This window comes from Eublepharis macularius, chromosome 2 (assembly GCF_028583425.1).
Source record: "Eublepharis macularius isolate TG4126 chromosome 2, MPM_Emac_v1.0, whole genome shotgun sequence".
NCBI classification, from domain to species: Eukaryota; Metazoa; Chordata; class Lepidosauria; order Squamata; family Eublepharidae; genus Eublepharis; species Eublepharis macularius.
Window position 1 is genome coordinate 92,113,941 of NC_072791.1, and position 27,514 is coordinate 92,141,454.

Below are 27,514 nucleotides of genomic sequence, written 5' to 3' on the forward strand. Positions count from 1 at the left end.
GTCCACAATGGGATTGTTAGCTGAGACACAGCAGAGTTCCCAAACCAAAGAGTGTTTCCTAATAGTGCTTTGATTGCTCTTTCATTTTAATATTTTTTCCCGAGCAATAAAGTGTAAACTTCAGCTTTGTATTACAAAAGCCTTTATAGTTCCTAGCAGGAATGTACACAGAAATTTTCTCCAGATTGTTTTTGGTTCATTTGGGTCTTTAATTATTTTTTACTTGTTACCTTTTAAAATAATTATTATAATGGTTTGGATTCTTTATTTTATTTTTGTGTCAATTGGTTTCAATGGGGAACACATTTCTGTTTGCAGCTGTACTCTTTTCCATCCAATTTGACTTATACCATTCAGTCCAGAGATACTTCCTGCCAAATTTCAGGCAAACAAGAAAAAGTATCTTTTTTCATTGGCAATTAAAATTTTCACTTACCGAAAGGGCACAGGGAGTGTGAGTTTTCCTCTTTTCCCAGGATTCTTAATTGTGTATGGTGGGATTGGAAGGTGCAGCCATGCATTAACTCTGTCTCTCCATGCTTCTACCTCCCTCATGATTGTAGTGTGATATGAGGTAGAAGGATGCTCATATGTTCCTAAATCATGCCACAGTGAAAGAGGTAACATCACTTACAACACTGATACTGTTGCAGACCTCACTCTGGTTTAAAGCTTATAAAACTAATTTAACCTTCCTCTGGCTTTTTTCCATTAAAAGAGGAATTTGTTGTGAAGAATGGGAAACATCCAGGTATATCTATTTAAGTGTTTGGCTTTAGGCAACATACTGCAGTTTTCCTTCCTCTGAGCCAGGGTTAATTTGCACAAGGTTGCTGTTCTTATTCTGTGTCTGACTGTGAGACTAATTTATTTATTTATTTAAAATTTTTCTGTGCCATCTTTCAACCCAAACAGGATCCCCAAGGTGGCCAACATCAAACATTAAACATTTCAACATTAAAAATGTTCAAAATAATGTATATATACTATAATTCATATATATCATAAAAGCATATAAAAACACATGTAACGCCAAAAATCAGGAAGGAGGCCAATAACAATTATTTGGAGCATGCCAAATGAAATTAAAGTCTTCATCTAGAGGGAGACCGATGAATTTCCCTGGGGAGGGGGTTCCAAAGTTTTGGTGCCACAAAGAAAAAGGCCCTTTCTGGGGTTACCATCCACCTAGCCTGAGGTGTCAGGGGCACCTAAACCAGGGCTCCAAATATTACGAGTGTGGATGTGCAGGTCCATATGTATGAAGGCAGTCCTTCGGGTATGCTGGTCCCAAGCCATGTGGAGCTTTAAAAGGCAGTACCACCTGGAAGCCAGTGAAGACAGAACAAGACTGGAGTGATATGGTTCCTATGATCAACTCTAGTCAACATTCTGGCCAGAAATCTAACTTCTGGAAAGTCTTCATAGGCAGCCCTATTTATAGTGCATTGCAGTAATCTTATATACTAATAGCCAAGAGGTCCCAATCTGTGGATACTTAAATCTGTGGATTGGGGCCACCTTGACAGAAGGGAGATTTTTCTCCAAACTTGAGGGACATCCCCCCCTACACACACACACACACACACACACATGCAGAAAAATCTGAAAGAGGAAAAGGGGAGGTTGGGTGGGGTTAAAAAAACGAAAAAGCCTAGAACATTTCGCTGCACAAGCACAGTGAACTGGAATAAGTGCAAATGCCAGTGGGAGGACAGACCACCCCAGAACCTACATAAGAGTTAACATCCTGGTGGCTAATCCTCATCTTTCCATGACCTGGGCAGTTCAGCTGCAAGCTGCGCTGAGGCCAGATGTTTCCATAACAAGCCACCCAGAGGCCAGGAGAGCCTGGGCACAGCAGCAGTGAGCTGTGCTGTGAACAGAAGAGCCCGAGAGCAATGACAAGACACCTGAGGCTGGGAGACCCTGGGCGCCATGGCATTGAGGTGGGAGGGGGAAGAAACATCTTTGGGAGTGTAGAGGGAACCTTCCAAACACCTTTCCCCTCCAGTCACCTGTTCATGGTTTCCACAGATTCCCTGGGATCTGCTGGAAGCATAAGATAGAGCTGAGTGTAATCCACATATTGGAAGCAACTCAGCCCAAATCTGTGAGTGACCTCTTGCAGAGGCTTTACATAGCTGTTGAAAACCATGCAAACAAGATGGAACCTTGCACAACCCTGTAGGCCAGAGGCAGAGGAGCAGTTCTCGACACCACACTCTGAAACCTACCTTCAAAGTTAGACTGGAACCACCACAGTACAGTGCCTCCCAGTCCCTATCCTGAAAGGTCGCACACATTACAAAATTCCTCTAGATGATTCTTTTCTCTGCATGAATTCTAAAAGTGGATTAAATGGGGGGTTGTTATGTAGAGATGGAGAACATAATGAGAACCAGTATGATGTGGAAGGCAGGTGGTTAGACTTGGATGGGTAAACCTGGATTGAAATTTCTTGGTTAATTTTGAGCAAGTCCTTATTTCTCTGCTTAACCCACCTGACAGAATCATTGAGAGTAAAGTGAGATTGGTCTGTGAGACAGCAGTTATTTATACATATGTAATCAACATTCATATGTGATCTTCCCCTGTGCATGTTGGATACTCTGCACACATAACTTCTCTATAGGATTTATAATGTATAAAGGGCCCATCCTTCTCTATCTTCAGCAAAATTGTTGAAAGCATCTGGAAGAGATGACCACCTCTATGGATGACTAAATTGTTCCTTTTTAAAGTACCTTAAAATGAATCAGCCAGTTTATTTTATTTATATACACCTACCTCTCTTTTATTGGATAGCTCTATCTATGATTCTGCTAACCAAGAAAGTTAGTTTTGTTGGTCAAAGCTGTTTACTGACCAACTCTATAGAACTGCACACCTACTCCATCAATTAAATAATCCACAGCAACTCTTCAAGTAACTGTGCAACTGTTACACATAATTTGTGACACACTCTATATATTTTCTCCCTCCAGACCATAGGGGACATCACTACTCTCTGTTGAATTCTGTATCTTATGCTTCTCCTGTCTAAGATGTGTGCTCTTTTGGAAGACTAACTGTGTAAGTTGACTATGTAATTAGGAATGCTTCAATAGGAAATTAGAGACATGGAGTAATTTTTTAGAGCTATAAATTAAATCCAATATTATTTTGATTTAAATATTGCTTTTCAACTTTTTAAAGAGTGGAACTATAGAGGAAAAGACCACAGAGAGGAAAGAACAGGAGGCGGGCAAGAAGGGTAGATTTGCTTTGCTGGAAATACTTGTTTTAGAACTACCCTAAATTGTTAAGGCTGACATTTTGCAGGCCAGCCTCCCTCTGTCTATTTGGAAGATTGAGGGACAGAGAAGTTCCCTTGAACAAAGGCTAGACAACAGACTTGCTGTCTCTGCCTCCTCTTTCCCTGTACTCCAGAGAAGAGGAAGTCTTTCAAAAGAGCACACAGCTTAGACAGGAGAAGCAGCCTGAGCACACAGAAGGGAGGATGGCTGACTGGACCTTCTTCTGTGACCATCATCAAGAGTTGGCAAGTTTAGAGCTTTCTAGCCATATTGATGTCTTCCACATGGGAAATATGCCCAGAGTTCAACACTTTGGGAATTGTTTGTTTCCTGCTGCACCACAGCATTCATTGTTGTGCATTCAAGCACCTTCTGGGATTCCTCTGCTTTTCTCTGATCTTTCCCAAACCTGCTCTGCTCTGAAGTTTTGGAAAAGATCACAGTAAAGCCAGAAGAGCTGATGTGGGGCAGGAAGGATGGGGAAGGATTTGGATTTTTCAGCTCACATGGCTGTCATTTTCACTGACCCTGTCTTTGCATTTCCTCCCACCACCACCAGAGGGCTTTTTATTTTAAAAAAACAGCACTAGAATATAGTTATATTGATATTCTGTTGTAAACAATAGGTGCAGCAGGTTCCCTGAATTCTCAGCATTAAAAAAAAAAGTCTCTAGCTCCTTCACTTGCAGAGATACAAGGAAAAAGGCTTATCTTCACAACCAAAGTGGTTAGAGACTTACTTCTTTAAAAAAAAATTAAAGCTGGAGATTCAGACAACTCACAGCACATATCATCACAACGGTATATCAATATAACAATATTCTTATGCCATTTTTTAAAAAAAATTACAAAAAACCTTGTTGCCAGGGGGTATGGCGCTTCCTGGAGCTTGGGGCAGTGAAGCTGTGGTGAAACCTGCCACATGGAAGCCTTGTTTCTGTTGTGTTTAATGTACAGCTGCACCTGCAGCAACAGGAAAACCCATCCCTGTGTGGAATGCTCAGGCTAAAGTCCTAAGAACACCTTCCTGGGATCAAATCCCATTGAATGATATAAGACTTACTTCTGGTTATACCTGCTTAGGAAACTGCTTTCTCAAGTAAGTTCCAACCCAGAATCCATCCTGGAGTGTATTGCCAGCTGGCTTGCCAACGCTCGCAGCTATGTCTTGTTCCCCTCATTTGGCTTTAATTGCGCAGAAGCATTCTGTTCTTAAAGCATTACTTCTTTCTGGAGGAACTCATTAAAACCCACTCAGTCCTGGGGCAGAATAAGTGCCTCCTCTCTGTATTTTATGTAACTGCTCATACAAGATCATGATCGAATCCAAACATAATTGTCAACACCAGGGCTTTAATTTGTATAGGAAATTCTAAATACCGTATCAAGGAACAGGATGCAACAGTCTGGGCCTGATCAGTGCCTGGAACCCACTGTACATCACCCTTTCATTATGGAAGAAAGGTGGGATAGAAATGTCAGGAACAGGGCTGCACTATACACACTGGTATTTGATTCTTGGAAATGTAAAGTTTTTATTTCTGTACCTTGATCACTCAGTCATTCTCCTGGTGAAGACAACCTGTCTTGTACAAATAGCAACATAATCTTCAATTGAAATCCTTGCATGCCTCTCTGCTCCCTGTGACTGAGATTCTGATCCACAATAATTCCTTGCTTACTCATTTAGAATGTGCTCTGGCAGTAAGCATTTGGGACTAGAGTTCAAGGGTCCATTCCTCCAGCTCCATAATGGGAAGTAATTGTTCCTTTTTCAGGCATTTATTTACTCTATTTGTCTAGCTTTGCCAATTCATCACCATTTCTGAGCAGGACAAACTTATTCTCGTTCAATCTTTTACCCTTTTGACTGAATCTCATTTTCATTTGTTTCTGCACAGTCTGTCTCTGGCATTCCTGGGCCTTCTGGCCTCATTTTGTAATGAAATTCCCTTTGCCTGCCTTTCTTCAATCTATACCTTCTATGCATGTACATTTGCCAACTTCCTGTACTCAATGAAAACTTATGCCATAATAAATTTGGTATTCCTGAAAGTGCCACTGGACTCCTATTTCTTTCTTTATTATAAAAGAAGTAATGCTAAACACAGCTGGTAAAGCACTTGTGTGTGAAAGATGCTGCAAATTAGAGCCAAACTAGATGAGAAGGTGGAAGATATTTTTATTGTGTCTCTTACTTTAAAAAAAAAATCAGCCATGGGGGCTGGGAGTAGGGTATGAGGTTGGATAAGCAGCACAGAAGAGAAAACATATTTAATTATTTTCCCTATTAACACTTGTGATTTAATTCACTTCCAGGGTAACTTTTCTTCCCTACTGATACTTATAGTTGTGTCAGGAAAGAAATGGGAGTCATTGGGCAGCAGGGAAGAAAGGTAAAGAGAAGGCAAAATGGAGATGGAAAGATGGAAAATAAAGAAATAAAGAGAATGGAAGGGAATGCTAGGGTTAATAGTAGGGAAATGGGTAGAGGCAAATTTGGAATGAAACAGTGAGCAAGGCTGGAGCAAAAGGAGCTTATGGATGAAACAGATGTGTAGCAAGTTGGGTAGGAAGGAGGCAAATGAGGTGCAGGAGAATGGGAGGGGTGTAGGAGAAAAGAAGAATGAGAGGGAGCACTTGGTTCTTCCCTTCCCCCAAATATCGCCTCATCCTGTCCATACAATATCATCAGTTTTTCACTGATATCATTAGTGTGAGATAAATATCCTATTCCTAGAACATGGGTTTATGCAGCAAACATAAAGAACAAAAGCTAAATAAATATGAATCAGAGTTTATTCAAAGTTGAAAATCGAAAATGCAAAGTTTTATAATATAAACCAGAGTAAAAATAAAAATCCTGGCATATGTGACATAACATAACACTTGAAAAAGTATTCATGGAGTTACCAGTTCTCACCATGCCACTCTCTCATGGTTTGAATAAGTCCCTTAACTCTTATAATTGCTAAGTTAAGATTTCAGTAATTACATGAATCCTTAAAAGTAAAATGATTAATGAATAATAATCACTGTTATTGTTTTAAATTAAGCAGTTGTTGTTTTAAATTAAGCAATGCATCAATTCTCCTGCAGGGAAATGGATCTAGAAATCCTTTTCTGGAGCTGTACGTATTTTATACCAGCACAAGAGAGGTAGCCTTTACTGATTCCCTGCTTTCATTGCAACCCACTAAATTCCCTGGAATTCTGCTTCTGGGGAACAAGGAACCCTCTAAAGCAGTGGTTCTCAACTTGGGGCCATATGGCCCCCCAGGGGGCCCCAGTATATTCCAAGGGGGCCACACGTAAAAATTGCATAAATGGGGGGGACACAGCACAAGACTAGGGGGCCACAGAGGGAAGTGAGAAGTGAAGAAAACAGAGAAGTGACCAAGAAAAGAAAACAGAAAAGACAGTGTGTGGGGTGACATTGAAATAGCTACCTTCAAGTACGACACCTTTATTGGCATATAAAATAGCTACCTTTATACTGGTAGGACGGGGGGCCCACAGGAAGGAAACAAGGTCAGAAGGGGGCCACGGTTGGAAAAAGGTTGAGAAACACTGCTCTAAAGTACTGGGGAAGGGGTCTGCAGTGGGGGGAGGGATTTATACAAATTGACCTCTGCTGGTGAAAAACAACTTTGGATCTAACATAAAGTGCATAGTGCAATGGGTTGAAAGCATTCACTGAACTGGAACTAGCAATTCCTTGTTTCTATCACTTCTTATCTTGTAGACAGAATTTGAATATGGAACTGCACTGTGCTCTAAACCCTTTGAAAGTGGTGATCCATATTGTATTAAATGAAAAATAATAATGACATTAGTTTCATAATTTGAGGATTCGTTTAGAATATGGCAATCCTAAAACCAAGAACAATTCTATTAACATAAACAATGATGATACTAACAAAGAATACAGTAGAACAGAAAAGAGTGCCCATTGGCAAAATGTCCATGACCATCAGCCTCCTGATCCACATGCCAATGAAATCAAAGTGACATTCAGCTAAATGAATATGCTGGATTAATTAACTTAGTTTAAATCCAAGTTATTTGGCTGCTAGTTAAAAACACCTTATATAAGTCATTAGACAATAAAACTACAGAAAAAAAGTGAGAGGGAAATCATAATACACGAACAACAAAACTTCTCAGCCAACAAAGTAAGCATCTGAGCTATTTATTCCAATGAATAGACCAGAACAGAAATGTAATTTTGGAGAGTAGAAAGACCAAAATTTGCTTTCACTGTTCAAAGTTGTTTCACAGCCCCCACTGCTTCACAAAAAACAAATCTGAATATCTCTAGGGCATGCATATACTGCGTCTGGTACAACTTTATTCATGGGATAGTCAGTAGGCCAAATGTTCAGCAACATTTCTAGTTTCATGGGTGCAGGACATATTGCAGAGCCATCTGTATCTGGCCTAGCCACTGACAGATTTTTCTGTAAGTTCCTTGCTTTGCCCTTGTACAGCAAGAGGGGACAGAAGGATATGTTGGAAGCATTTTGATATACAACTATGCAGTTGCAGAGCCTAAAGCTTTGAGGTGGAAAAATGATGAAGATCAGAATTTGACACTTAACATATCATATAAAAGGAAATCTTGATTTTATTGATCCTACTTAACTAGTCTGTAAATGAAATGTGGCCTTTTACAGTGGGCTATAAAATGGTAGCATCAGTCAAGTTGACTTAGTACAAGATTCTCAAAATGTCATTGATGCATAGAAACATTGACATAGACCTGCAAAGACTGCTGCTGATGTTGAATGTGTCTAATTATGGAGAACCAGAGCATCTTATTACCCATATAATCCAAAATTCAGTGGAATTACTCCTTTTTCCTAATGGAAATGGCTTTTATGGTGGAAACAATTTCTTCCACTAAAGCTTGCCCCAGAAAAGCCTTACTCAGATTTGTTCCTGACCCTTAAATTGTGACACTGTCAAAAACGTCTAACTATCTACCACCAGAATTTCTGCTAGCATTTAGTTCAAAGACTCAGCATTTTTTGTTCCCCTCCTCTGGTCACTTCAATCCTTCATCAATACTTCATCAATCAAACACATTCAAATAATAAACATACAGAAGATGATAGCCATTTACAATTTAAAAGGAAAAAAAGCATTTGCACAATGAAATGTGATTTTTCTAGTCTGGAATCTTCTTCCCTACCAGCACCTTGAAATCCTTTTATGCATATCATATATAACAATCAGTAATTAAATTCAATAATATGATCAAGCAAAATGTATTCACATTTTCAAACAGCTCAGTTCAAATACCTTGGCTTGGATTCAGCACAGTATTTCTGTTGGCTGAAGGATTTCCATTTCAGAGCATAAGTTTCTTGCCTTCCCCCTCCTTCTGTAGCTTAAAATGCCCCCTGAAATGCTGCTCCCAGGTGTCCCTTCTCTCCCAAGATCAGCATTTGGAGGGCCTTTCAGGTTACAATATGAGAGGAGTGGCAAGAAAGTCATGTTTCACTTCTGCCTGTGGGAACACTGCCCTGGATCCAGCCCATTGCATGGCATTAAGTCATCTGTATTTTAATATACGCCAATACAGCAAGGCAGGCACATATTTGGAAGTACATACTGGATGCAAATGAAATTGTACATCTGTATTACAGTGCTCAACCACACCCCACTGAACCAGCTGAAAGTGGTTTTAATGCAGACAGTGTGCAGCTAGGGAGAAGGCCTTTGAATATGGCTGTTGTGGGTTTTCCGGGCTGTATTGCCGTGGTCTTGGCATTGTAGTTCCTGACGTTTCGCCAACAGCTGTGGCTGGCATCTTCAGAGGTGTAGCACCTCTGAATCAATCAAACACATTCAAATAATAAACATACAGAAGATGATAGCCATTTACAATTTAAAAGGAAAAAAAGCATTTGCACAATGAAATGTGATTTTTCTAGTCTGGAATCTTCTTCCCTACCAGCACAATACACCTTTGAATATGCTTAACATCAAGATAAGAACTACTGATACAGGAGTGGAAAACTACTATTTAAAAAGTAAATACAAATACTGATAACAGTCAAAGCAGACAAATACCACAACAGATATAAAGTATCGGCACAGTCTGCTGTAGAAACAATGTTGACTAAAAAGAAATTGATTAAAAGAACTCTAAAAGATAATATATTACATTTGTATCAATGTTTTTTCCTGTCCTGAACTTGTCAATAAAATATAGTAAAAAGCATGTACTTAAGTTATTTGGAATGTCCTAGCTAGGCATCCATTAATAAAGGAGTGCATAGATAAACAGCATCACAGATGTATAAATTGTGTAATCACAATCCCACAAGCCAATTAAAACCAGAACTTACATTTAAGGAAGCTTAAATCATTTCATCAAATCAGTGGGATTTCTTGTGCACCTATAATGCTGCTGTTGTTTAGTATGCAAGTGGATTTTACATGAAATTCATGTTTCCTCTCCAGACCCATAGCCCCCCATCTCCTTCTGCTGCTCTTCCTTTCAACAAAGAGTAAGTAAAATGTGTGCCATGAAATAATTGTGCTTGGAGTCTTCTCAACCCGACTCTGTTTCACTGGGTGCCAGTTGTGGGAACTCCAAGTGTTATGGCATCGCATCATGTGTTTGCTTGTTTTTCACTGGATAGTAAGAAGGAGAGAAAGAAAAATGCTTGGAACTGTGTCTCTTGAAGGATCAGATACAGTGCTAGAGAGAACTGTGATCTGTAGATTTACCCATGAACAATTTACCTGAGGCTTTTGAATATACTCTTCTACTAATAGTTTTAAAAATATTGTTCAGAAAGTTAAAGATTTTTGTTAGCCACACTGAATGTAGATGCACATTCAAGAGACTTGACCAACATTAAAATATTCTCAGAACAGTCATATGTGGTATGTAAATAAGCTTTTCATTTATCAAATGGAAGGTGAAACAGAAAAGTTAATTAATAGGAAAAGTCAAGAATACAGTCACATGGTTGGAGAACCAAGGACAGAGAACAAGGAAAGGTTCTCCTAGTTCATGAATTCTGATGAAGAGAAATAATGGCGGACTAATCAATGTTGTGAATGTTATAGAACTATATTATACAGAACAAGTAATATGGGTCAAACATACAATATCTCAGGTAGCCTCAAGTTCAAAGAATGTTAGTTGTGCTTAATTCCCATTACTGTTATTGGAACTTGAAAATGGCTTTGTCTGGATTGAGGGTCACATCTGTTAAATCCAGTCTATATTACTATACTTTAAAGATATTTTTCTTTAAATGCTATTGTTATGGTCTGTAATTCCCTATAGAAAACACTCTTACACTCACCAACTATCATAAAAATTTAAAGAAATCCTCAATATTTAAAGAAGTATAACAATGTACTTAAAGCAAGACTGAATTTTTGAATCTAAAAAAAATTATAGAGAATTTTATTTCAAACCTCAACCTACTTTTTAAGTTTGCGCAATATCTAAAACACTGGGACTAGTCTGAAGTTTAAAGTTGCTTCCAGGTTATAAACATTTAAAATATTTAATCAGCAGGGGAGTCCAGCCTTTATACACTACAAGACTTTCATCTAAATGTCTCCGTAAAGGGAATCAACTCTTAACTGAAAATGATGGCCACTAATAAAAAAAGGTCAAACTAGTATGTTAAAATACAGTTAAAGAAATAAAAGTGTTCATCGCCTTGCATATTAAAATTCTTATTTGATGCCTACAAGCTCTTCTAAAACCTCAGGAGCTTTGACATAATTACTATATAGTAGAATGAAGCCGTAGTAAAAATTATCACTTCCTTTCTCCTACAAACTTTCTCCAACAATACCAGTAAGCTAAAACACACCACCATGTTCTGGGATCTGTTGCCCGGAACAGCCTGCTATCATATTCCTCTGACTAAGAACAGAATTCTTTACCATTCAATGTAAAAATATTCCCAAGCCTTCCTGCACCCCATGAAAGGGAACTCAACTGCAAGACTAGTGCAAAGTTTCCATATATTTAAAATTCCATGGAATCAATAATTTGCAATGGGTCATCCAGTGTAATAAAATCTCCCACACTCTGTTCTGAGTTCATTATGATCCCCTGGGTTTTCAAAGTATTATGAGCGTTCATAAACTTCTGCAGATATTTTGAGGTATACAGCCAGTGATGCTTCAAGACATCCTCTATTTCATAGCACTTGGACTGCCTGGCATTCATTTTTCGAAAACGCCTGAATAGTTTGTTTCCAGATTCATTTCCTTCACTTGCCCAAGCACCAATAGAACCATCTCTTTCTATAATTTCTGGCACATGAGCAAGAGTTTTGTGGAAGTAATTTGTTATCTTGCCTTCATATCGGTATTTGAATTTTGTGGACAGCAACTCTGCAAAACGTTGGGAGTTGAAGCTGTACTGGCATAGTAGTTCTGGGCACTCCTTACTGGGACATGAAGATCGCCATACTGGTTTCATCTTAAGGTAAAGGTCCATGAGTTCTCTGAGGGCTTCATGTCGGTCCTCACACTTTATGAGTTCACAAACTGCTTCTACTGTCTCTTTTGTCATGAGCCTTCTAGCAAAATTTCCATTCATCCTTGTTACAGGCTTCAGGTTCATTTTCTTCCTGAGATGTTTGTCAAGTGTTGACTGCCATCTCTTTCTCTCTTCTTTTGATGCATCCAGAGTTTTGTATACCTCACCAATCTCAAACTGAAATATCTTGTAAAATTCAGCTGCATTGCCAATGTCACAGTGTAATGCATCTACCGAAGGAACAGTCTCGATAAAGGGCTTGGCAGAAACACCCTTTACTCTGTCACGTAGTTCATCCACCGTTTCATGATAGGGGTTGGACCTCCACACTTCATACCGCTCCAGGTTCTCAGCATGACTTCTTGTTATGGAGTGCAGGACCAAGTTCTGAGAGGCTTCTAAGCGAGTTGCATCACAGAGTGTACAAATATAAGTAGAGCCTGAAGCTTCAAGGCCCTCTACTTCACGGACAAGCTTTTCATCATATCCAGTACCCCTAAAGATGAATTTGAAGGTTCTTGGGATTCCACCCATATCAAGTATGAGTTCACTGTTTTTCATGGCCTCTCTTTCTGCTACAAGAGGACTCAGGATAGCAGTAAATGTCTCGTGGTCTGATTCGTCAGCAAGCATAAGGCATAAGGGTTTGCAACACAGCTCTGAATTGGGCTTGCTTTCTTCAAAAATTCTTATACATTCATTGCCATGAGCCATGGTGATGTTCATGAGGGTGAAGGAGAATCGAACTGCTTTTTCAGGGACAGCTGGACCACAGCCATGCTTTTCACTGACATCTCCCATTCCATCACAGGACTCTTTGATAACCACAGTGAAAGGTCCTTTCAAATAGTCATCTAGGTCATGAGCTTTCAGTCCTTCGAGGATGTCATCTTCCATATCCTTCAAGGCAGACACCAAGGCAGCATCATATCGAAATCTTTTCGAAATGGTTTCTACTGGGTAGTCATCAACCAAATGCTGTAGGCCTGAAAGTCCATCTATAATGCCTACTTCTGTGTTACTAGACACATTTTTCAAGGGTGGTTTCCATTCAAATGGATGATAACCTGGCAAAAGGGACTTTTCAGCAGTCCGGAGAGCATGCAATGGCTGGAAAATCTGCCTTCCGGTTATCGCTTTTATAGTCCTGTACATTTTATGGTACTGGCTACAGCTGAGAAAAGTGTTGACTCGAATTGCCAAGCAAACAGCTGGATGAAGTCCTGATCCTTTCCCTTGCATCATAGCTTCCAACTCATCAGCTACTCTGTGTTCATTTCTAGCTCTCAGAGCCAGCAGAAATAAAGTTAGGCACACAGACTTCACATCTCCACCTTCTTCTTTCTCAGCAAAAGCTTTTACTTGAAGCTTGAGTTCTCTTAGGCGATGCTTTTGAGCTCTCCGGGTCAGTGAAAGTAAGTGTTGCCTTGGTCTGCCACCTTTGTTTACATGCCCATAAGTCCCTTTGTCTTTTTTCTGCTTGTGGGTAGAAAGATGATGGTTGTATTTTCCAAGACTGACCTCTTCATAACAGTCTTTTACTGGACACCTCACAGCCAAAGTGCTGAGTATGCTCAGGAAGGATCTCACAGGGTTCACCAGATCAGTAGGAAAGCAAGGATAGCGACAGGCTGGGCAATAGCTTCCTATTACTTTGAGGCATTTAAGGATGCATAGTCTGCAGAATAAGTGCTTGCATGTTGTTTCTACTGGGTCAGCCAGAATATGCTCACAGATCTGGCAAGAGATTGACTTTACAAAATCTGCAGGATAGTCCACTGTGAGCATCTTTGTACTGAGATGGATCTTTTTGCAGTTGGTAATCTTTTTCATGATGCTTTTGCTATTCACTTGCTTTTGGCTCCTTGCACACATTATCTTTCTAGCACGTTCAGCAATGATCCTGAGCTTTTTACTCACTTGTGGATTCAGGGCTTTCTTCTTCCTCTTTATTCCACAGGAGGACGTTCCACAAACATCACAGCTCATTGAATGGGGATGCCACTCCACAGTGCCCTTCCTTGGAAAATACACTTCACACGGGGCATTGCTGAACTTCCTCTGGATAACACTCCAGCAGTTGTGACAAAAATTAGTAGGATGGATTATGTCCATGTCTCCTCTAACATCAATCTTAAAAACCTTGCTAAGCAGATCTGGCCAGGAAGTGGCCCTTCTTTCTTTTTTTCTCAGAAGGGCCTGTGTTTCATCATCCACTGGCCCATGTACTGGGTGGCTTCTCTTATAAGGATCATTTTTAAATGAACCACCACATATGCGACAAAGGTGCTGCAAGTTTGCTTGGTGTGCTTCAATTTCTCTTTGGTTTACATAAAATGCATCTTTATCTATAGTCTGCATGCCAGTGTTCAATTTTTTTTCAGTCTGAAAGGGCTCTTGCGGCATTAAAGCAATTACATCATTGACTTTGTCCAGAGAGGCAGCCATTTTCCCTTTATCATTGTCAGCCAGATGGCTCTCTTCAGGAAGTGACTTTTCAAGCGATCTTACTTTGAAGAGCTTGAATTTCCATTCTGAAAATTTCCTATATGGCTCTTGGGTTTGTTCTGACATGGAGCACAAGTTCACACTTGGTGGTGCCAACATCTCCATGGCTGGCAGATGTTGAATTGCCTGAGAGGGAAAAAGGAAAGGACAATGAGAAGTTGGAAAAGAAATTCAATGATCCAAAATGATTACTATAAGCAAAAACAAACGAAAATAAATGCTGACGTTAACAGCAGTATTAGTAAATGGGGCTTCCTTGCATTAGTTTAGTAGCAAGCACAAACTCGCCATCAAGGACTGAAAATATATTGAAATATACAGTCTAGAGACCTTGCAAAATAAACTAATATTGTTGAAAAGAAACAAACACGGTAATGGTGGTTTTACCATGGAAATATGTTGTACTAATAAACATGACTGCAAGGATGACTAGGTTACTTGATCCGAGCAAAGCAGTAAAGATCACCAAAGTAGGGTGAGTACAGATGTACATACAAAGATTTTTTACTGCACCCTAGAAGTTCACATTGTCTTTTAGCCTAATCACTTGCAGGTTTGTGCTTGGGGAAAGCCATATTTTGCACTTGGCAGCAGCATCCAGCTGTACACAGTGCTGATTTGCTGGTGGCATCACAAATCCCTCTTCCCAAAGTAGTTTTAACACTTTAAAAAATGTGTTTTGTTATTGTTTCTTAAAGTCAGAGGTGATCTTTTGCTTGTTTAAACAAATAGCACTTTGAAGGATACAATAGATGAATGATGTGCCAGAGGAATGAAGTAGGGTTGAACGCTTGGTTAAGTCTTTTGTGTCCATTGATATGGGTGAGACAGGACTTACTTTATGGAAAAAGAAAAATGCAGCAAATTGTGCTTGGAAACACATCTGTACACATTTTTATAATTAAAACTGTCCAGATAGCATTCAGCTGTCAGGTTACAAGGGTCTACTGTATTGCTTTAAAGCAATATAAAATGGGCCATATTTTTAAATGTTGGCTTTAAATCAATATGCAGCTAATTAAAACAATAGTGCTTTAGGCTCTAGCCCTACACATAAATAAGATGCTTAACTCTTCCTGACTCAAGATTGCCTAATTCTACACAAGATAGCAACCTAGCAATCAAGTTTGGGGCATGGCTACTGGGAAGTAAATCTTGCTGTATTGTGCTTATTCATATGCAAGTCTGCAAATGTCTTCAGCCTTAATATTTTTGAATTTGCCATGATCCAGAGAACTCACATGCAGCAGTAGATAGCATGATTACTGCTGCACATGAGACTCTATAATCATGCATCTACTAAACAGATGCTATCAGCTTGGAAGCTCTAATCACCAGTTTCAAAGGAGAAGGGAGATGGGGCAAGGTCTGGATTAAATGCATTTTCTACCTTCTAAGCACATGTTTAGCTTAAAAAGACATGCTGCTTATGACCAAAGGCTAGTGAGGTTTTTAAGAACAATGGTTTGAATCCAAGCTAGTGTTTCTGTGCATGCAGAGTCCCCTCTCCCACAGGACAGGATTTCAGGAGGCATTTCAGGCTGCCATGAGAGGAAGAAGGTAAGAAAATCATGGTCCATAGTCAGAAGTCCTTCCACTCATGGAAACACTAGTCTGGATCTAACCGAATATGATTAAATCTTGAGATTCAAGGCAGCTTTAGAGAGCACATTTATTTACCATGTAGGGAGGTTAGGACAGCACAATTTGTCTATAGCTGTGTATTCTGTCCTCAGAACATAGGAGCAGAAGAAACAGCTTTCAAATACTTTTACATGTAACAGCTTGCTCTATCTAAAATGCATAATATGCAAATAGATGGAGGTCTACATAAAAGGCAAGCCGTATTGGTGAAAACTAATTTTTATCCCCGCCTGCATGAGGATATAGATCCAGAGGAATTAGCCGTGTTAGTCTGTAGTAGCAAAATCAAAAAGAGTCCAGTAGCACCTTTAAGACTAACCAATTTTATTTTATTGTAGCATAAGCTTTCGAGAATCAAGTTCTCTTCATCAGATGCCTGATCCGAATTTGGATCAGGCATCTGATGAAGAGAACTTGATTCTCGAAAGCTTATGCTACAATAAAATAAAATTGGTTAGTCTTAAAGGTGCTACTGGACTCTTTTTGATTTTGCATGAGGATAATGAGTCGTTGCCAATATGGCTTGCTTAGGAGGGGGCAGAGAGGGCCAGCACACCCCTCCCAAGTCCTGTGGTGGCTGCAGGAAGGCCTGCCATGGCCTGGCAGAGTCCAGCACTACCACCTGGTGTGCTGGCAAAGAGAGCTGCATTTCCACTCCAGCCTTCTTCATCACTGTAGCAGCCTCCTCAGAGTCACTGGAGGGTTGTGCTGCTACAGCCACCGAGGCACTGGAAAGGCTCGCCATGCCAGCCCGGTCCTCAGCACACCCTGAGCAGGCCGTGGTGTTGCTATTGGCCATGGAGTGCTGCTGCACTCCACACCGGCCTGATTTTTGTCTGCTTGAGGCCGAATTGGGCTGGTGCAGAGTGCAGAAATGCTGCCGGAGTGGTGCAATGGACCTAGGATTGCTGTTGCACTCCGTACCGTCCCAATTTCTGCCTGCTTGAAGCCTAGGGCTGCCAGACCCCCGGTGGGGGTGGGGGATCCCCCACCCCCCCACCCCCACTCCCACTTACCTGGCCAGCGTGGGGGGCACGCACCTTCCATGTCCCCCCCCTGCAGTGCTGCACACTCCTGCGCACAGCAGCCCCAGGATCAGACCTGTTTTGGCCTGGATCAGGGCCCCTGTGGAGCGCAGGAGCATTCCTGTGCTCCACATGGGCCCACAACGGGCCCAATCCACACCAAAACAGGCCCAATCTGCGCCCATTTTGACATGGATTGGGCCCGTTGTGGGCCCCTGCGGAGCACAGGAACGCTCCCACGCTCCACAGTGGTCCAAAATGGGCCCAATCCATGTCAAAACAGACCCGATCCGTGCCAAAATGGGCGCGGATTGGGCCCGTTTTGGCACGGCTTGGGCCTGTTGTGGGCCCCTGTGGGGCGTGGGAGTGTTCCTGCACTCCGCAGGGGCCCACAACAGGCCCAATCAGCGCCCAAATGGGGGCTGCATGATGACATCACTCCCAGAAGTGACGTCATCACGCTTGCAGGAGCGTGCGCGCATGCACAAAGCGCGTGCACACACGAGCTCCTCCAAGGTAATAGCCAGGCCCCAGTCTCCCGCTGGGAGATTGAGGGAGCCTGGCAACCCTATTAAAGCCAAATTGGGAATGCTGTCAGGGTGGTGCGATGGGCCTAGGATTGCTGCTGCACTCCTCACCAGCCCAGTTTCTGTCTGCTTGATGCTGAATCTGGCCAGTGCAGAGTGCAGAAACACTGCCAGGGTAACACGACAGGCCCTGTAGTGCTCCTGCGCTTTGCACCAGTCCGATTTCTGCCCATTTGAGGCCAAATTGAGCTGGTTCACAGTGCAGGAATACTACCGATGCAGGGCAGGGCAATGTGTTGGGCCCTGGAGTGCTCTTGTGTGATGCGCTGGCCTGATTTCCACCTGTTTGAGGCCAAATTGAGCCAGTGCAGAGTGCAGGAACAATGCTGGGGTGGTGCGACAAGTACTGGAGTGCTGCTGCACTCTGCACTGGCCTAATTTCCACCAGCTTGAGCCCAAATCAGGCTGGGGCAGAGTGCAGGAATGCTGCCGGGCAGCCTGATGGGCCCTGGAGTGCTCCTGTGCTCTGCTCCAGCCTGTTTTCCAGCAATTTGAATAACAACAACAACAACAACATTCCATTCATATGCCACCCTTCAGAACAACTTAACACCCACTCAGAGGGGTTTACAAAGTATGTTATTATTATTCCCACAACAATCAGGCCCATGAGAAGCTGAGGAACACTGCCGGGGTGCTGTAACGGGCGCTGGAGTGCTCCTGCACTCCACACTGGCCTGATATTGGCCCCTCTGATGCTAAAATCGACCCACTGTGGAGTGCAGGAATGCTGCTGGGGCGGTGCATGCCCTCACAAGGCCCCATTACAGCCCATTGAATTGTTATACACAACAGGCTTTGTTGCTAGTTAGAAGATTAATCAACAGCAAGATATATTGGGAGCAAGAAAATCAGGTATCTTGACCTCAACCATTATGCATTTTTTAAAATATGAAATGTAAATTATCAATGGAGTCATGTATCAATGATAAACTATCTACCCAAGAATGTCAGAAAACTCTTAATAATAATAATAAATAATAATAACTGCACTTATATACTGCTCTTCTAGACAGATTATTGCCTCACCTAGAGTGGTAAACAAATACAGCTAGGGATCTGAGGCTGAGAGTGGTTTACCAAAGGCCACCTACTGAGCTCATGGCAGTAGTGGGATTCAAACCAGGAAAGTGCTGATTCGCAGCCAAACCACTTAACCACTGTGCTACAGCAGCCCTGTTAATGCTCAATGCTTTCATGGGCCATGATGATCCTCATACCACTCAATCCCAGCTGCATTCTATAGTATCTGTTTTGGACCTTAGTCCAATCGTTCAAACAGATCAATGTACTTTAAATGATAATATGCCATTATATGAAATGTTTGGGTCAGACCTTATACATAACCCACATAATATTGAAGCTGTTGCATATGCCATGTACATGTGAAAATAAGCCCCAGCCATGTGAAAATAAGCTCCACTGATTTCAAGTGCTATGTTTGTGATATAGTCCCATTGAAATTCTATGTCTGGGATCAGGATGTCAGTCCCATGGAAATTAATGAGCATAAACATAGGGCAAATCCACACGCCCTTGGCGCGTCCCGGTGTTGTGCTAAGTGTTCGCTAAACACCTGGAAATATAGCGTCTTTCTAGCACAATTTCAGAAATAGCGCAGGAAAGACAATATACTTCAGAGTGTTTACAGAGTGTTTAGCAAACATTTAGCGCAACGCCAGGATGTTCTGAGGGCGTGTGGATTTGCCCATACTGCCCTGACCTGGATAGCCCAGGTGAGCCTGATATCATCAGATCTCAGAAGCTAAACAGAGTTGGCCTTGGTTAGTAATTGGATGGGAGTCCTCCAATGAAGACTAGGGTTGCAGACACAGGCAATGGCAAACCACCTCTGTTAGTCTCTTGCCATGAAAACCCCACCAGCGGTTGCCATAAGTCAACTCTGACTTGAGGGCACTCTCCACCACCAAGCACATAATGTGAAAATAAGCCCCACTGATTTCAAGTGCTATGTTTGCGATATTAGTCCCATTGAAATCCTATGTCTGGTATCGGGATATCAGTCCCATGGAAATTAATGACCATAAACATAGTGCTTACATTAAATATGAAATGGTAGTAGCAGCATCAGGGAGACATAAAAGTGCAAGGTTGCCAGCTGAAGTTACCCATTAGGGAACAACAACATTCTTGTACCATTCATAGCTGAGCAGAAGCAGAAACTTTGAGAGGTGTTCTTTGTCATGCCAGCACTTACAGAGCAAGAAAAGCTGCACCTGTCAAAATTCCCTAACTATGAAAGAGTATAGAATGCCGTACTCTATTGCATCTGACCACAATGTTGTTATACACAGGGTTGAAGAACAATACATCTACAGCTTAAGTTGCTTCTGTAGCCAATCCTGCTAAAATCTGCAAAAGGGACTGTTCACTGCATTCTATCCTATCTACCACAGTCTGCCTCAGTTTATCCCACAGCAGTAGCCTTTTGAACATGCCTTAACTGTGGACACGCACTAGAAAATCAGAAACACCTGAGCCATGAGTTCACTAAGTATCCTTGAGCAAGCTTGTCAGTGTCAGGTTCTCCCTCCCTCACACATGCATAATAGTGACCTAACTACTAGTGAGGGGAGAGAGCTGGCTGGCACCAACTTGCATCTCTAGTAACATTCTGTAAAAGAAAAGAATGGAATTACGTCCTTGCCTTCACCATTTTCCCATTCTTCTCTATTTCATTTGCAGGAAAAGGATAATGCTGCATCATGTCTTGCATTTCTTGTTTTAAAAATATTACTGAATGGGTGAAAAGATAGAGATTGGTGCCAGCCAGAGTTCCTAGTAATATGTAGTTAACCCTAGCATTGTTGTAAGGACCACAAACTGGTGTATAGAATGTGCTTCAAATGCTGTCTAAAACATTAAGAACTATAATTCTCTTTGACATTTTTCTGACTTGGAAGTGAAGAATGAAATCAGCATCTTTGGTAGGGTCCTGCTCCCATTCTAGGTCATTGTGGTGACCCCCCATAGTCACAAATATCATTCAATCAAGGTAATTATAACATCATCTCACTATGCAGAATGCTTCCATGATGATAATGTCACATGCCAGACCCCAATACTTGCTGTCATTAGGCAGCTCAGGCATTACTTATGATCGATTTCTTCTCCTGCCTCTGAAAAGTTCAGAACCAAAATGACAGGAGAAAATGTCCTAATCCCTATGTCTCTCACATCAAATACTTTTTTCAGGTCTCAGGTCCCAGACAACGTACTTCCCACCTACTGGTTCAGGAGGTTATTGAACCAGGAACACCATTAGCGATTGTCACAGACTACCTCTGTATCAATATGTGTTCTATTAGTCAGGAGACCTTCCCAATGTATTGAGCCCCTGGCATTTAACCCATCAGGAATTCACATATTTCTGAAATTACTTCCTCATATAATCCCTGTTTAAGGATATTTCATGGCTTTTATTTTTAAAGGACAAAAAGCATAGTTTACAAACTGGGAACAGTAATTGTTTAAATGCAGGTGGACCATTACCATGAACATTTTAATTATCAATATTTTCCATGCAAAATTTCTAAGGAGACTTTTAACTGAAAGAAATTTAGATAAAGAGAGACAATTAGATCTGCATTTTTACAGGAAGTTCATTTCATTGTGATATATCATATGGGCAATAGAATACTGTTAATGATCTATTAATTCTTCTTAGGAATTATACCCATAGCTGAGCCATGTGAAAATTTATTGTTGGAAAGATAGGGACATAGTTTTGTAGGAAAGTACTACTATGGTTTTTGATAAGAGAAACAAAACAAACAGAAGAGGAAAACCAATGAATGTATTCTTAAATATCTGTTAAACAACTGGAATACTGCAATAAATTTGATCAGCCTACCTTTCTGCCACTTCCAATTTATTGTTTATCTGCTCAGTTGGCACAAAGCATCTGAGTCTGTCTCACCACCAAACACACACACATATCCACATGCTTCCCACTCTCCCAGCTGTACTTTTAAAGCCCCCTGTGGTGTTGTTGATCTTGCTCTAGCCCTGTCCCTCCCAGCTCCCTGTGGTTACTAACCGCAAGTGACTTACAATCATCCACAGTTGAAAAGTTCCAGTTTCAGCTGACACCTGTTCTGTTTTGTTTTTAACATGCCAGAGTTATACAGCTGATCAAAACAATGCATTCCTGTGGGACATACAAATGTTATGGACATCTGAAGTGTTTTAATGTGTAGGCATTGTGGACTGTACATGATGTGTATCCCATCCCCCTCAATTATTGTAATGGTTCATAGCATGAGCTGGACGTTTCTCTTCAGATTTGAGCCATGAGCTCAGCCTAAACCTCCATTCCTGGAAATCACACTGGCCTACCATGCAGGACTGTCTCAGGATTAGTGAACAGTATTATGTGAAACACTACTGGGGAAAGCCCTGTATAAAAACTGAGGGAGCACCAAAAAAAATGTTCACCTGATGGCAGAAGACAAGGGAGGCAGACAAATCTTATGGTGTTGGGGGGGGGGGGTGTCCCAAAGTTTCAACACAACAGCCAAGAAGGTCCTTTCTGGGGTTGCCACCCGTCTAGCCTTAGATGGCAGGGCACCTAAAGTAGGGCCTCTGAAGACAACTGGAGTGGTCAGGTAGGTTCATACAAGAATAGGCAACAGAAGATAAATGAAATGAGGTTCAAGAACACATATGAAAGTATGAAGAAATGCCTTTGGACCATAGATATGACTCAAAAACCTGGGACACAGAGCTGACATTGGTCTTTCTACCTAGTCCCCAGTTTTATGCCAGTTTATGTATCTATTCCAACCATTAGATCAAGAGTAATTGCTTGGATTTTCTACAACAGAGGGATAACAAATGGCAGTTTCTTCAACATAATAAAAAATAAATCTTTGGAGACCCATCTATTAACACTTTCAACAAACTCATTTTCTATTTAGGGCCTAACTATATAAGCAATCCCTAACAAGATGCCAGAAACTTTGGTGCTCAGAGATGTATTTTCTGGGAGCCACTTGCTTCTTCCACAAAATAAGAGCCAATCCTGGCTTTCCTCTGACTCCTTGGTGCAGGAGATGCTTCAAAAGAGACCAAGAATCATCATCTTTATAACTTCAAGGAACATCCATTCATAAAACAAATGTTTAATCCTTTCCCTGACCATTGCTTCTCTGTACCAAGTAATTTGGGTTCTTAAAGCATTTGAGTTCTTTCAGATTCTCCCACATCTGAACCTCCCTGCAAAGGAAATCAATTTGAAGTTGAGAAGTAGAAGTTTGCTGTTGCTTAGAAAAGTTGACTGGTCCAAAAAGGTCCACTGCACACATATGTACAAAAAGAATCTTTAGTAGGGGTGTGGAAAACGAAACAAACAAACCAGAAATACACCTGGAATTGGCTGTTTTGTTTCATTAGTGCAGCTTCAGGAACAGTAAACCAAATTGAGGAAACAAATCTGTAATAAGCCCCCCCCCCTCCAAGTCTGTGTTTTGTTTTGTTACTTACCCACATAGCAGCAGCACAGACAGACAGGCAGTGAGCCAGCAGCATCTTGTTTTCCTTAACAGCAAGTCTACTAACCTATTGGATCCCAAGAGAAGAGACAAGTCCATAGTGTTATACCAATTAACTCTGTTGGCGGGAAGAGGAATGCACATGGTGCTCATCAGCACAATATGTTTTCAGTGCCTCCTGGGCAATGGCATTGTCTCCCTGCCAATCAGGACATTGAAAGAGGAGGAGAACCAATACCCTCCCCCCACCCATTGGCTTCAGAAATGTTTCTTCCATATAATTCCATTGGAGAGAAGGGGGGAGGAATGTGCATCTTTTTTAAAAGCCTGCCTGCACAGCAAAACAAAAAGTTATCAAAGAACAGAGGTCTGTTTGGGCAGGAGGGTCATGCCATCTGCTTGCCTGTGCTTGGGAGATGGAGGAGATTGGTGGCAATTAAGGACAGAACAACTCGTTTTACAGCAGATCACTGACTAAGCACAAAAGTAAGGATTCACCAACTGTTTCCCCTTATTATGAAAACAAAATTTCAAAACACAAGGAAATATGGCAGCAACACACAACTGAAGGATGCAAAGGTAAGAAAACTTCATTGGCTGTCTCTTGAAAAAGGGAAACATAAGCAGGTTTTTTATTTAATGCCATTGTTGTGCTGATTGGGCACTGCCTCACTGCTGCCACAATGCCACTACCACTTTACCAACCAGATTCCTGCCATAGTGTGCACCTGCTGACACTCACCTTCTTCAGGCTCCATTATTTTATGTGCGAGTAATGTACTTGAGAAAAAACTCAGTGGGCCAATGGTTTAGACGGAGTACTGTTCTGTGTGATTCTGGTGCCATTAGGTACAAAAACAGTTGCCCCAGAGCCTCATTTTTCCAACCCCCCTCCTCTTGAAAAGAACAACGTTCATCTGTGCATACGCAGCCAACACTTGACTTGTACACATACAACAGAACTCATGACAACCCCCCCCCCAAAATAAGCCAATAACAGAGCAAAATTCATTCAGAACCCCCACATTCAAAATTGTAATGAAAATTTTCTCAGTATACATCTAATCTTTAGGCCATAAGACCTGAGTGCAGTGACAGGGAAGAAAAGCTAGATGCCAAGCGGAAGAGCAGGCCTGTGGTAGGAAGCAGCAAGGGGAAAGGGATGGATACAGAGGAGAAAACTGGTAATTTTAGGGTTAACTAGAAGATTGCTATGGGTAGAACAAAACACCAGCAGATATAGAAAGAGCAGAGAAGTGAAACTGTGGAGATATTTGAAAGTAACCACAAGAAGACTGAAATGAAGATGAAACAACAAAAGGAAACCAGTGGGAAAACACTGTATAAGAAAGGAATATGATCTGAATAGCAAACAGGATACATTAGTCTGGCAGCAGCACTTAAACAGAGCAGAGGTTTAAGAGCAAAGCATATAGAATGTGACAACAATCAGTACAGGGAACAAAAGAAAGAAATCATCCATAATCCCAGATATTTGAGGTTTGATTGTAGTTACTTCAGTACTGAAAGACATGCACTCTACACATGTATAAAGACATTTATTACTGTAATATATGTTCCAAGATCTAACAGCTTGGGCAGTGAAAAGTTGGACTTGGAGTTGAATCCTGATTCAAATTTATCATTCGTTATGGTCCAGACTGACAAGGTGGGAAGGAGTGAGTCTGATTCCAAATTGCACACACAAGTAGAATGTTCAGGCACAAGATGGCCCTTGCATGCCTTATAAAACTGTATAGAAGAGAACGTTTTCACAAGATGCTGTTTGGTCATGTCACAGTGCTACTGGAGTGAGGAAAATGCACTTGTCAATTTCTTCCACACTCATTCTCACACTGCATCTGGCAACTACAGGCAGGATTATCTTGCAATTAATAGGCTATGTGGCTTTCTTACAAGAACACATGATGCCATCTGGAGTTCCACAGCTTGGACACCGTTGGGTTAAACCACAAAAGGCAGGCATGAAGCGGTTAGCACAGGGTCGCTATTAACCTGCATGTTTGCTTTTCTATTCAATTAGCACCATCATGTGGTAGAAAGAGTTTCTGCACTGCCAGGTTTCACAAAGTATGTTTATGTTTTTAATGGAGCAGGTTGAGATCTAGATCTTGTTTTTGGGTCACATTGAAATATTGTGCCTATTGTGAATATAACAGTTCAACTGGAGTTTTTTTTAATTTAAAAGACAACTAGAGTTGTGTTTTTATTGTCACTGATTACATGAACAGTATTTGTTCAGGAACAAAACATTCCACTGTCGATTCTAGGTGTTAATAGGTTCTGTTGAAGTGGGCTCTGGCTCATGAAAGCTAATGCCACAATTTGTTAGTCTTTAAGGTGACCCATGATGCCATATGTTGGTCTCAATGGCTTCCATGCTTTCTAGGAAGTTCTCATTGTTGTCCTTTACACAGTCTTTTATATATGACTTATGCAGCTGCTTAAGAAGCATGTAGCTAATATAAGTCATAATATTCCATCTCAATTTCCAGTAAACTCTCTGTTTCAGTCTGATTCCTCAGTCAGTTAACATATGTCTGTATCCCACATATATACAATTTCATCCAACAAAATCAAGGATAGGTCTTGTAATCATATACAAGTTCAGAAAGACGCATTAACCTGCAAAATGGTTGAGCATATTTTGTCAGCTTCACTGAACTGCCTCTACTCTCTGTACCACAAGATTATGGATTTTCAACTGAAGTCCTATATTATCTTCTTAAATTCATGAAGTATCTCCTCTAAAACGCCATCTGCAAATGGTAAGCTAATATATCATGTAGACTACTGGAATTTTCCATGAACATTTTAACATTATTAACATATGGACGTGTATCATGGATATGGTCAGGAATACAATTGCTGGCCTTGACTAAAAATTCTCAGAGGATGCTTCTGCAGGCTAGAATCTGGGCTGGCCTTTTTTCTTTGCTAAACATGACAAATAGAAAATCCAGAGACCCAGAATAGAAAAGCTTTAGAGAAAGACAAGGAACAAAAGAGTGTCAGACTTATATGGACTCTGGAAGATTAGAAATAGTATAATTAATATCAATAGATATAATATGTATATGGGCCCAGGTACAAGAAGCATCTGAGAATGGCAAGAAGGTCCAACTAAATATAAGAGTAAGATGTAGGTTCAGTAGCACCTTAAAGACCAACTAGATTTCTAGGGTATGAATTTACAAGAAGGGAGCTTTGACTCTCAAAAGCTTATACCTTTAAAATCTTTCTGGTCTGTAAGGTGCTACTGGACCCAAATCTTGCTCTTCTACTGCAGACTAACAGCTGCACACCTGAAACCAACTAAATATAGAAACAAATATATATTTCAATGGTGGGATGTATTAGTTGAAGTCAAGTAGATAGCAATTTGTATGAGAAACTTGTAATCCCTATTTTTGATATTCTTTATGATAAAATATAGCAAGAGTGAACTCAAATACGTAATATATACGTATGAAGAACATATTTAAATATAGGTAAATGTATATGGTAATAATAACAACAACAACAACAGCAACATTCAATTTATATACCGCCCTTCAAGACAACTTAATGCCCACTCAGAGCTGTTTACAAAGTGTGCCATTATTATCCCCACAACAAAACACCCTGTGAGGTGGGTGGGGCTGAGAGAGCTCCTAGGAGCTGTGACTAGCCCAAGGTCACCCAGCTGGCTTCAAGTGCAGGAATGGGGAATCAAACCCGCTTCTCCAGATTAGAGTCCCGCGCTCTTAACCACTACATCAAACCGGCTCTCAGTTTGAAGATATAATTAGCCAAGAACGTGAGTCCTATCAGGTGAGACAGCTATTGTTGGAAGATAATTTTGGAAAGTTATAAACATGAGAAGTTGAATTCATTAGGAGCTTCTTCACAGAAGGTGTTCCTTGCTTGTGACCTGCTTATCATTGGGTAAAATAATTAGACAGCCTCAAGTAATTGCTCTCCTTTAATTATCTGTATAGAATTAAAGGATAGTATTATTTTCTTTTAAGCCAGTCAATGTTAAATATCAAAAAAGTGTTTTTATTTTATTTATATACATCATTTATAGTCCACCTTTCTCACTGAGACTCAAGGTGGATTACACAGTATGATGTTAATACAATCAGTATCAAGTAAGTACATTTCAATACAATACCATAAGGTAAACATATACGAGTTTAAAGACATAGCATTAGCAAGGATCCAAGACTTAGTAAAGATACTGAAGCAAAACATAATCAATTCTAGGACTAACATTAGACAGCATGGAGCGATGGTTGTACATAGGAGTACATATTTGAAGCAGCAGATAATATATGAGGCAAAAATGGTGATGAAGTCTATGATCCCCAACTTGTTAGTGAAGCACCTGAGACCCCATCCCTAAAAT

The 27,514-nt window shown here is 40.8% G+C and overlaps 1 protein-coding gene across 1 annotated transcript; it reads right to left on the minus strand.

Moving 5' to 3' along the window:
• Positions 1-11,307: 11,307 nt before the first annotated feature.
• On the minus strand, positions 11,308-16,723 carry RAG1 (recombination activating 1). Its single transcript, XM_054969959.1, has 2 exons — positions 16,598-16,723; positions 11,308-14,460 (listed from the first exon to the last, which is right to left on the minus strand). Exons 1-2 carry the CDS (start codon positions 16,721-16,723, stop codon positions 11,308-11,310), a joined length of 3,279 nt encoding a protein of 1,092 aa, XP_054825934.1.
• Between the last annotated feature and the right edge of the window lie 10,791 nt (positions 16,724-27,514).